General features: G+C 50.7%; 2 protein-coding genes across 7 annotated transcripts in view; both read right to left on the bottom strand.

Annotated features, from left to right (window-relative positions):
- NOD1 (nucleotide binding oligomerization domain containing 1) overlaps window positions 1-1,695 on the bottom strand; it is a 41,085-nt gene extending 39,390 nt beyond the window's left edge. For all 6 annotated transcript variants that reach the window (XM_036761087.1, XM_036761090.1, XM_036761085.1 and 3 more), the window contains exon 1: window positions 1,448-1,695. The gene's annotated coding sequence lies outside the window, so the exon portion shown is untranslated. The remainder of the gene's footprint in view (window positions 1-1,447) is intronic.
- Window positions 1,696-5,905: 4,210 nt separating this feature from the next.
- On the bottom strand, window positions 5,906-11,515 carry GGCT (gamma-glutamylcyclotransferase). Its single transcript, XM_036762061.1, has 4 exons — window positions 11,099-11,515; window positions 8,855-9,000; window positions 7,273-7,408; window positions 5,906-6,589 (listed from the first exon to the last, which is right to left on the bottom strand). Exons 1-4 carry the CDS (start codon window positions 11,243-11,245, stop codon window positions 6,452-6,454), a joined length of 567 nt encoding a protein of 188 aa, XP_036617956.1. The 5' UTR covers window positions 11,246-11,515; the 3' UTR covers window positions 5,906-6,451.
- Between the last annotated feature and the right edge of the window lie 249 nt (window positions 11,516-11,764).

An 11,764-nucleotide genomic window follows, 5' to 3' on the forward strand; every position in this document is an offset into this window, starting at 1 on the left:
AGTTAACGAAGAACTGCCTCCTCCCCCACTGGGCTTCCCTTGCTCAAGCCTATGGCAAGAAACCAGAAAACCTTAAAAAAGAAAAGGAAATGATGGAGAGGGCCCTTAGTCAAAGGGGAGAAAATGTAGAAGGAAGAAGGGCTTGCAGGGAAAAAAAAACGATTGGGGAAAGTACCCCAAATAAACCTTTGTCCAAAACTCTGGCTAGCTGCTGGAATCCAAAATCCAAAACGAAAGTAAGAGCTGGTCCCCATTCTGACCTCTGAAACTCTTCTTTCTTGGTGTCCCGTTTTTTGTTCCCCTTCCCTTAGCTCTCATCAGAGATCTTATCCTTGGCTTCTCTCTAAGGGGAGGTCAGAGGAGGACGAGGTCGGAAAGGCTGTGACTGGCCCGTAGTCACACAGGTGACTGAAGAGCCAAAATTGGAACCCGGGGCCTCTGATTCTCAACTCACTGCTGTTTCCAGGGAACTGTTCTGCCCACCAAGGTCAGATAGGCAGCAAGCATCAGAGGACAGATAAAAACCCAGAGTCCTGCCTCCTCGAAGTAAGGATGGCAGCCCTCTCCTCTGCCAACTACCCATCTGCCTGGGCTTAGGATCCCACTGTTGGCATCTGGCATGAGAGGAGGCAGTGACCGCAGGGCGGGAGCAGGGAAGCCTCAGCCTGCGAAATAGTCCATTCGAAAAATTCCCGGCTCTGTCTTAGCCTAAAACCTTCAAAGCACTCGAACCACATTTCAAAGGGAAGCCCAGTAGCAATTTCACACATCCCCTTCCTGCTCATGCCAGACACCATCAAGCTTCATCCTTAAATTAGTCCACTTAGTAGAAAAGGGACCTTTCCGACTTTCCAATGGTCAAGGCAAGTGAGAGTTACGCTTATCGGAACGTGGCCCGCTGGGGCTTTATCTGGAATTCCTTCTGCTTCCCATACTGTCCCGCAAACCCGGTCCAGGGATCTCTGCCAGGCATTGTCTCCTTCCCCCCCGCCTCCAGACCCTGGCGGTGAAGCCACGGGAGGAGCTCAGACCTCTACGAGCCAAGTGAGCCGATAGGACTGTACAAGCTGAGGGGGTCCGCCTGCAGACCTTCTGGGCTACCCAACCCTGGGAAAGACGCAAGTAGCAGGATCCCGGGGTAGACGCGCTGCCCTCTTAAAGGGTTTCCATTTCGCCCCCAGCCCGCGCCCCCATGTTTTCATCTCCCAAAGTTATACCAACTGGGAGCGGGTGAGCACCGAAGCCTCCACCCAGCAGGGCAAGGAGCAATTGAGCCCCGGCGCCTTCCGGTCCGGTCCGGTCCCGTCCCAGGCCGGTCCAGAGAAGGGTGGATCAGGCGTCCCGCCCTCCTCGTTCTTTTCCCCAGCTACGTTCGAAATCCGAGGAATCCCTAGAAACGCCGCCGGCTCAGGCCCCGGGGGCAGGGTCCGCAGTCAGGGGTACTTACGTCGAACAAAGCCGGAGGGAGGATCAGGGGAGGGCCCTACAAAGCAGCCGCGAGCAGAGGGCGGAGAGGCCCAAGGGAGCGTGGGCGCCGCGGCAGGGACCGGCCAAGTGCGCCGAAAGGACACTGGACCGGTCCCTCCCAGCTGCTGTCCTCGCTGCCCCAGCCTCCGCACCGCCCTGAAGGCAGCTAGAGTCGGCAGCGGCCGCCCCCGGCAGGAGGCGAGGAGGATTGGCGCCGGCCAAGTTCAGCCGCGGCCGCGGAGAACGCGCCACAAGTGGCCACAATGTTGCAGCTTTAGCCCCCGGAGCTACTGGAGGCGGCGGCGGCGGCGGCGGCGGCGGCTGAGGGCCGGAAGTGGGGAGGGGGAGGAGAGGGGACTAGGGGCGGGTCAAGGGCTTGGAGCCTGACGCGCGGCACCGCCCTGGGGTCCTCGGTGCACCCTCTGCCCACCCCACCCCCCTCCCCGGAGCATCTGGGGGTTGGGGGAATGGCTGCTGCCTGCCCGCCCGGGCCAAACCGCGGGACCTCGGAGGTTGTCTACGGCGGCCAAAGACTGTGCCCTGGCTCAGAAGGCGACCCTCGCTCTTGCTTTCGTTTGCCATGCGCCATGACCGCCCTGGGGAGTCGGCTGGGAGTTTGCAAAGTGATGAGGAAGCGGGGAACACCACTAAAAAACGGTCTGACGCCGACGAAAGGACAGACTGATAAGACAGGAGACCTATATTGTCCCTCTCCCCTTAGTTCAGAGGTGGTGGGGACTACGGATGTGGAATGTGGTATATGCTGCCCGATGATCAAAACTAGGGTTGGGCCAAATGGCAGAGGCCATCCAAGGCAAGCTGCCCGCCCCACCCCCACCCCCAATTTTACAGATGAGGAGACCGAGACCCAAGAAGTCGACAAGCCCGCATTAAAGTCTCACACACTGTGCTAAGCGTAGGAGGTACAAAGAAAGGGAATAGCACTTTCCCTGAGCTCAAGAAGCTCCCATTCTAATAGGAGAGACACGAACAATAACCATGTGGAGGCTTTCTCCTCCGCTCAGACGTCCCCTCTTTCTAAGTTCCCTATTACTGCTGGGGGCAGCGCTATTCTCCCAGTCACCCAGGCTCAAAGCCCAGGGCTCACCCTCCACCGTGATCCCCCAAAGCCAATGCGCTGCCAAGGCCTATGTAGTTCACCTTGGTAACTTCCCTTGGATGCTGCCCCTCCTCTCTGACACTGCCTCCACCCTGGGACACCCCCTCAGCCTGGACTACCGCTACTGCTGCTGAGGAGGGGGGGCAGCCGGCCTGCCTCCAGTCTCTCCTGGCTCTTTATTCACACATTAGATCCTTCTCCCATCCTCCATTCGGCTGACAGTGAGCTTCCGAAAGCAAAAGTCTGACCATGAAATGAGCCCCCTTCCCCCGGCCCCCAGCTCCCCATTCAATAAACTCCCGCGGCTCCCCTGTTGCCTTCTGCAGACACAAATTCCTCTTGGCTTGGCATTCAAACCCCTCACAACCTGCACACACCTCACACCGACCCAACATTCTCTGTGCCACCGTCCTCCTCCTCTAGAGAGATAGCCCATCTTCCGACTCTGGGCATTTACCCTGGTTATGGCCCATGCCTGGAATGTTCTCTCCTCATCTCTTCTTCCTGGCTTCCCCAGCTTCCTTCAAATCCCAGCTAAAATCCCACCTTCTAGAAGAAATTCCCCCCTCCCCCCTTAGTTCTGTTGCTTTCCCTCTGAGACTGGGAGTACCTTGGGAGCAGGGGCTGCAGCCTTTTACTTGGTATCCCCAGTGCTCGGGACAGTGCCTAGCACATAGTAGGCACTTAATGTTTACTGGCCTACTGCTAGATACCGAATCAATAGAAGGGACTCTCAGAGGGAAGGCAGTCGAAGTAAAGGGGAGGCTGAGAGAGGCATCCTGTAGAAGGGGCTGTGGGGATCTAGGAGTCAAGGGGTGGGCTAGAAGGGCAGTGCTGGGAGGGGAGGAATCTGAGCTTGTGAATGTCCTAGTCCTTACTGTCAGAGGAATAAATGTGCCCTGTGGCTCCACACTGGTGAGGGGAAATGAAAGTTGTAAGAAAAATATAAAAATGAAAGTATTTGAGATGAAAATATAAAAATGAAAGTACTTTGGCTTGACTTGCAGTCTGAGAGACCTGGTTCCAGGCCCCACCTCTGACATGGTCTGACCATGGCCACCACCTCTAGGATGCCAACTGTCAGGATCCTGGAGCTGGAGAAGAGCCGAGTTCAAATCCAGCCTCTGACACTCACGAGCTGCGTGGCCCTGGGCGAGTCACTTAACGTCAGACTGCCTTAGTTTCCTCATCAGTTAAGTGAATGAAGATCATAACAGCTCCTACCTCCTGGGGTTGTTGTGAGAAAAAAAGAGATTTTTGTAAAAACTCCTCACAAACCTTTAAGTGCCAGGTTCAAATCCTCCTACAACCTGCAGGATCTTAGGCCAGGTATCTGGAAAATGAGGTCAGACTACATAATGTCCTTCTAAATCTAGTCGGTGATGTTAATTATGTAAAGTACATGTGCTGCTTAGAGCACCATATAAATGTGAGCATTGTCAGGAGGCTGGGAGACGCCGTCACTCTGCCCTGCTGCTGTGTCCAAGGCTGTCCCAATGGCTCTGGCTTTCATGGCTGAAACATTTTTAGATTTCAGAGTTAAAAAAATTAAAATCCACACTAAAGCTTGGTTCCTAGGACAATGCAGGCATGTTTCACTGATGCAAAGGGAAGCTTTGCTTTATAGACGGAGAGGTGATTTAAGAGGCTGCTTCCCTCAGTCAGAGGCAGAGCAACGGGGTTCTGACTCCTGCTTTAATTCCAATTATTAACTGTATGACCTTGGACGAGTGACTTCACCAGTCTGGGCCTCCATGTAAAATGAAGGGGACTGACTAGATTTCCAAGGTCTCATCAAGCTCTAAACCCTACGATTTCATGAAGACAGATACATGACAAACAAAAAAAAATTTTGAACTTCTTAGTATGAAAGGCGGGGAAGCCTAATATAATGATTCCCTCAGTTTATCCTTATCTGAAGCTGTCAACAAAGCAAGATCAGAGTTATACTTTCTACAGAATTAGGAAGACCCAAACCCACTGGCATCGCCCAGGATAAGAGGCCCCAGCACATTGAACAATGTACTAAAATAGCCTTTTAGGGAACAGTGAAGCTGGGAAGCTACAGGGTGGTTTAAGTGTGTTTAAATTGCTCCTCAAATCTGTAAGTGGCAAAGCTGTTTGAAGATTTCCAAGTCCTTTGTTTATGGTGCCTGAATGCAATAACAATAAACTTTTTTCCTGCTTTGGAAATGTCGGTTACTTTGGTAGCAACTAGGAATACAGGAACAAGCTCCTTCCTGAGAGGGTCAGTGGCACCACTTGGAGCTTTTTGGGTAAAACCAAAGACTCCTGGGTCGTGGAATTAATTTACACCAACATTCTAGTATCCACAGAACATCCCAGCCAGGTCCTGGGGCCCTGATCATATAGCTGGGGTGGGAGAGGTTTAACTCATCTGGTCAACTATCTGGTCTGAAGGCTATTAAATATAGTCTGTCCAGTCAACTGTGGCTATCTTCCTGCCAGAGATTCCTGGTTAGACCTCAAAAGCCTGCTGCTTACATTGGAAAGATGGAGTCAGGGGCCACGAGTTCCTCTCCTCTCTGATGTTTACTACCCGAGTCACTTGACTTCCACACCCCAGGATTTCTTCACCAGTAAAATGTGGCTGGACGAGAAGACAGGGACCCTTCCAGTTTTAAAATGATGATCCCATGATTCCTTCTGGTCAGAAACCTGTTTTAAATATAGATGACTGCTCTCCAGAGCAACCAGGATGATTTTTCCACCTAAACTTGAGGGACTCTTCTCCAACTATGGGTTGCAATGACTAACAAAATGACTGGTCCTTCCTAAACGAAAGGCAACATTTCATAGGGAAAGACCATGGCTATAGGGAACTCCTGGAGGAGGAAGCCCCTCCTCTTCAAGTCCAGCCTCGGAGAGTTGTTCAGAGCACGGATGGGGTGGTGGCTGGCCCTAGGGGACAGACCCCGGCTCAGAGGCCTTTAACTTGGGGCTCCAGTTGGGCAGTGTTACCTCCTCTGATCCTCACAACAACCCGGGAAGGCAGGAGTTATCATCTCCACTTTACAGATGAGGAAACTGAGGCCGAAGACAGTCCAGTGATTTGCCTGAGAGCACAGGAGGGCCTCGGGGAGTCTGGCTCTCTATCAAGCCCCTAGATTGCCAAGACCTCAACTTCACCTTCCATCAAGGGATACATTTTATCCCTCCCCCCTCTTCATGACCTTGTTGGCTGGACTTTCAAAAGTCTTGTTTCATTTATGGGGCCACACAGACTACGAAAAAGAATATGATGACAGTAGAAAATGAGGAACCAGGAACCCTCCCACACAGAGCTGCAAGCACAGATGGTTCAGACAAAAACTTTTACTTCTTCCTATCCCAGTGCAACAGCAGAATCCACGTGGAAAGAGGTACCCCAATTCCTCTAACAATAACAAAGCATTCACATTCATTTTATTATCAAAATTACCATCTAGCTCAAGCAATCTCCACTTTCCCCACCCTCGATAAACAAAAGAAAGCAGCCCCCTGGTGTACTTGGGGAAAAGGCTGTAGGAGTGTCTGGACCCCACCTAAAATCATGGCCTTGGTCCAAAGAAGGATTTCACCAAGTACCATTCTTAGGCTGTCTCACAACTGATATGGCCTTGACCCCAATCCCTATAGAAAGCTAGAAACAAGAGAAACTACCAGTGGGTAGCAGCATTTCAGAAAATGGTTCTGAATATATTAATGCAGTGATATCACCTGAATAAGTTACTGTGGACAATTCGGGATTCATTTTATCAAATATTTAAAAAATGCAAAAGTGGCAAGGAGAGACAGTAATGAAAATAAATTGAGGCCAAAAGTTGGGTTAGATACACGGTCTAAAATGATAATGGACGTCTGCTACAATGGTTTATTGATGATGGCTTCAATTTCTTCAAAGACCTTCACGGGTCCTTCATAGTGATTCGTTTCAATGTCTTCTAACTTCCTCTGATATTCAGAGGGCAGGCCGTTCTGTTTGGCACCCCTGCAGATGACCTGCAAATGGATGGAAAACAAAACAGGTTTCAGAAGGTTCTGTCAGCTGGGACATGCAGGCTGTGATTGTGATCATAGGGCCAACATTACAGCATGGCAGCTCTGGGGCCTACTCAGCCTTTAAAAAACTGAGTGCCTACATGCAAATTATAAATTGAGAATTCAAAACAAGGGCAAGTATAAAAAATAAGGATGTTGCTCCCCTCTCTTCTTTGTAGAGAAGGGGGAGAGGGACTCTGGGTGTCAAATGAGGCATTTATCTTCCCATTTGGTTAAAATGTTGTTAATTTGGCTGCACTGATTTTTCCCTTTTCCTTTTTTTATTTTTTGTTTGAAGGGATTGCCAGGGGTGAGTGAACAGATACTGTGGGAATAACGAAGGTGATATAAAGGCAAAAACCATCAACAAAGCATTTTTAAAAATTCAATTCAAACCCAGTCACTTCTCAAGCAGAGTCTGTGCAAGATGCAGTGAATGTCACAGACGAAACCTAAGGCTGTCCTTGCTCTCAGGGAGCTCACACTCCACCAAGAAGGCATGAATGCACAAAGCCACATGTGGGGCTCTGAAACCTGCCTGCTTTCCACTGTACTATGCTGACTCTAGAGACAAACCTCCCCATAAAATAAATCGGATTTCTCTCCAGACGCTTCCCTGAGGTCAAAGTTCCACCGCTCCTTACCTTCTTATACTGCGGTGAGGGGGGCGCAGGGACGTAATTTTTCATCTGGTAACTTCGGCAGGTTAATACTGTCCCTTCTTGATTCTGAACATCAACTTCTATTGGGATATACGTTCCACTTCCAACTCCTTCTTGTCTGAAACCCAAAACCAGATGTTCCCCATAAGCAGATTTTCCCAATTTCCTGAATTCTGCAAGATCCTTTGTTCAAGGTGGAGCACACACACAGAATGAAAGTGCATCTGTATAAAAAATATTGATTCTTCTAGCCTGGGGCTCTTCACCTTTTGGGTGTCCTGGACCCCTTGGCAATCTGGGGAAGCCTATGGACCCCTTCTCAGAGAGCCATACTGTTAAATGCATCAAATAAAATACAGAGGATTAAAAAGAAAACCAATTATAGCTAGATAATTATCAGAACTTTTTTTTTTTTTAAAAAGCACAGACTGCAGGTGCAGGACCTCTGCTCAAGACGTTTTTGGTACATTTATGTTCTAAATGTTTTCAGAAGTAATTTGGAACAATAGGACAGCAGCCTTCACCTTAAAAGTAAATCATTTGGACCAGGTAAGCCTGCAAATGAATATGACTTCACTTGTAACTCTCAGCTTCTCTTATGAGAAAGAGAATATATCAACACCATGCTGCTAATAAGTTCTTTCAATCTATGACACCTGCAATACCACTCCTCTCTGTGCTATGAAATAAAACGCATGGAACTTGGCAAAAATGTCTCTCTCTCCTAAAAAGAGAGAGAGAGAGGGAAAAAAGATGTCTCCAATTCCCACTGATGTATCTGACAATTTATGAAGAACAGCTATAATACATCCTTCTTCCCTTCTCCGGCCCTCTCCCGCCCCAGCTTGTTAGATGACGTAAGGAGTAGGCCTGAGTACAAAAAGGACAAACTACATAAAGGAGGAAAGCTCCCTTAATGTTTAGATCACTACATCATTGTTCCAGACCACTTCCATCACAAGTAAGTGGCATTTTATAAGACTGGTTGCAATAAAGCTAGGACATCTTCTGAAATCTCGAAGAAATAGGCAACACATAATTTTTTTTAATACTCGTTTTTTAGAATCTAAAGTAAAAAACTTTCTAGGTATTTATTTTCTAAAAGCCAAATAACTACAAAAAAAAAAGAAAAAGAAAGAAAGGCATTTATCTTCAGATGAGCCAGAAACTGCAAAGGGTCCCTCCTCCAAGGGCACTGAAAAAGAAAATATATTCTGCTGCACAAGCCTGATGAATTTCCAAGTATATCACAGTCATTTGAAAACAAAACCATCCCTTTGGTATAAGCTTGGTGTAAATAAATTTAAATGGAGCAGGCCCAACGTTCTTATAATTTAAAAAAAAAAAAAGAACCACTTTGAGATGCTATATAGTATTTTCTTTTCTTTCCTCTTTCTTCTTTTTCTTTTCTTTTTCTTTAATGCCACACAGCATTAAGAAGTCAACAAGCATATATTAAGTGCCTGATGTATGCCAGGCACTGGGCTAAGCACCACTAAGAACCCAGCATCCACACAGCCTTTCTAAATTAGTATCATTTAAAGTGTAATTAGGTGTCACCTACTCATCCAGAGAACTTATATTTTTCACGTGCATTTTCCATACGACTCCCCAAACTTCATCTCCAGGGCTCTGAACAATAGTAGCTATACCTCCATGCCAGGAAGTACTTGTTACACCCTGATAATTTCCAAAGTCAACTTTGAAATCCTGTAAAGGAAAACCAGTGTGGTTATGATCAGGCTTTGGTTCAATTCCAGATCCCCTCAGTATCTAGATGTCTTTTAAGGCTGTCCTATTCACAACACACACTCATGAGCATCTTCTCATCAATGACAAACACCGTAGGCTCATCTGCTTTTAGGGTCATTTAGTATCTGTGGAATTTCCTATTGGTCTCCTTTGTTCTTTCCCCTATAGGGGCTGCCATCAAAAGGAGCTTCTGTATTGTATACACAATCCATCCATCAAACTCTTAACTAAACACACAAATACCTTTATTCATGTCTCTAAAGATTTAGCTTTCCTGGTGGATTTTTGTGCCCACACTCTGAATAAATACCAGTGAAATGGACAGTCTGCAAAGACTTTGTCACAATTGGCTGCCAATTGTCCTCAGCTGGCTAGTTATCTGCCAGACCTTTCTGGAAAGGTGGACACAGATCTAGTTATCACAGAGGATTTCTGCTGGACCTTACAAACCAGATTCAGTCAGTTTACTGGATGGATATTTGAAAAGGTGATCATATTAGGGGCTGCTGGCCCAAATAGTCATACTGTTTTCTCTCTCTCTCTCTCTCTCACACACACACACACACACCACTTTGTTGGTCATCTATCACTACAGGCTGCAGTTTTAGCTTTTTAACATCACTAAATCTGGGACCTCACCGGTGTGTAGGTTACTTCCCACATCACAACCCCTCCCCCTACTTTAATAGGCAATGTCACCAGCGACCGTTTTGGCTTTTTTTTTCAACACCCAGTGGCCAACCTTTCGGTGATGTGCCTCGGTTGGTCCTCCAATGACAGTGCCTGGCAGGCCTCAACCAAAGACTTTTTTAGATGAATAGGACTGGCCAGGGCCGGTAGGGTGACTTCAAAAACCCAGGGTCATCATCAGAGAGGGAGAATACATTATTCCAGCAGCCAGGTGGGGCGGTGGATGTAGTGTTGGGCCTGGAGTCAGTTCAAATCCAGACACAAACATTTCCTAGCTGTGTGACTCTGGGCAAGTCCCTTCACCCCTGTCTTCCTTAGTTTCCTCAGCAGTAAAATGGGGGTGATAATAGCACCTACCCCCCAGAGTTGTGAGGACAAAATGAGATCATGTCTGTACAGCGCTTAGCACGGTGCTTGGCACACAGCAGGCAGTTAACAAATGCTTATCCCTTTCCCCCTCACAACAGAAAGGACTGGAAGAACAACCTCAGCCCCCCCCCCCAGGCAGACTGGGCACAGGACCCACATCAAGGGAATAAGGGGGGCCACTGACTCTACACACCGGCTCTGCCTACCCTGGCTCCCTGGTGGCCTTAGGCTCAGCTCACTTTGCCATCTGTAACATGGGGCAGTTTGCCCCTGAGCCATTCCAGTTCACACAGCAAGGCCACATGCTAGAGGAGTGGGAGGGTAGGGAACCCCCAGACCTGTCCCAGCTCTCTTCCTTCCCTTGGCTATGGCCCCACAGAGTCAGGGAGACCTTGGGGTGAATCCTAGATGGATACTGACTAGCTGGGGGGGGGGGTGTCACCCTGTGCCTCAGTTTCCCCATCTGTCAAAGGAGGGGCTGTAAGGTCCCTCCCACTTCCAAATCTAGTTCTGGGACCCCGGGAGCTTGGCGGGTCTAGGTGGGGTGAGCGGCCCTTAGCCCACTTGGGGGCGGCTCTGCCGGGCTCGGGCTCACCTCGGCCCCTGTCTCATTTAAGTGGTGCCTCTCCCACCGCCCCCTCCCCTCGCAGGAGGCTGTGTCCGGCATGTGTCCACCCCTCCCCCGGCCGCGGACATTACACTGCGTCCAGTGTGCTGGGACCCTTCCCATTTCACAGAGGAGGCCAGGGGTCCCGGGCGTCCCTGCTACCCACGGGACCCGGCCAGTGGCAGCACTTGAACTCCGGTCCTCCCGCCTGCCCTCCGGCCCCTCGGGTGGTCCGATGATCACCGTCCCGCTGCCCAGCACCACTGCCCCCGTCCGCTCCGGGTCCGGGGTCGCGCCCTGGCCACGGCCGCGCCCCCCTCTCCCCCGCCAGCCCGCGGCGGGTGGGGGCGTGCCTCAGTTTCCCCTCTTGTCCGCCCGCGGCTCCCTGACCTGCAGCCTGGCCACGCAGATGAACTGGGCCGAGGGGTTCCGCAGCCGCAGCCGCTCCTTCAGCAGATTGCTGCCGTAGGCGAAGTAGAGAAAGTGTTCCCCCGACTCCCCGCGCGCGGGCTCCGCCGCCAGACCTCCAGACTCCATGGAGCGCGGGGCGCATGCGCGGCCGACGGCGGGCGGGAGGGGCCGCAGCCCGGGCCAGGGTCTGGGCGCAGGCGCACGAGGGCTGCCCCGGGCCGGGCCTCCGCTCCCTTCCCCGGAGGGGTCCCTCCTGAGGCCCCTGGGCGCCCACGCGCCTAGTCCACGCTCCTCCGCTGCCCGCTCCCGGCCTAGGACCAGCAGCACGACGGGCTGAGAGCAATGCCTCCCCTGATTGGCCACTGGCCCGCGGCTAGTTTGCGCAGCGCCTCCTGATTGGCCTATCCGGCGCCGGCTCCTCCTTCTACCTCTCCGAACTCCCGGCCCGCTCTTTTAACAGCTCCCAAACACAGCTGTCCCCGATCTGCCTTCTGATTGGCCGCACGAGTCTGAAGCCCCTCCTCTTCTCTCCTTCCATTGGTGGGGGGGCGGAGTGGCGTGGTCGCCCAGGGAAACGCCGGCAAATGGGAGAGGGGGGAGGAGAGCCGGACGGGCGGTCCTGGGAAGTGGTCCAAGTGGTGGGGC

The sequence above is a fragment of the Trichosurus vulpecula genome, chromosome 5 (genome assembly GCF_011100635.1).
Source record: "Trichosurus vulpecula isolate mTriVul1 chromosome 5, mTriVul1.pri, whole genome shotgun sequence".
In the NCBI taxonomy this organism is placed as follows: domain Eukaryota; kingdom Metazoa; phylum Chordata; class Mammalia; order Diprotodontia; family Phalangeridae; genus Trichosurus; species Trichosurus vulpecula.

Excerpts from the sequence above, each read along its gene's own strand:
- GGCT (XM_036762061.1), bottom strand. The coding sequence starts at position 11,245 with ATGGAGTCTGGAGGTCTGGCGGCGGAGCCCGCGCGCGGGGAGTCGGGG. Across the intron at positions 9,001-11,098 it reads TCTGCGTGGCCAGGCTGCAG|GATTTCAAAGTTGACTTTGG; the intron begins GTCAGGGAGCCG and ends TTTCCTTTACAG. Across the intron at positions 6,590-7,272 it reads CCTCACCGCAGTATAAGAAG|GTCATCTGCAGGGGTGCCAA; the intron begins GTAAGGAGCGGT and ends ATCCATTTGCAG.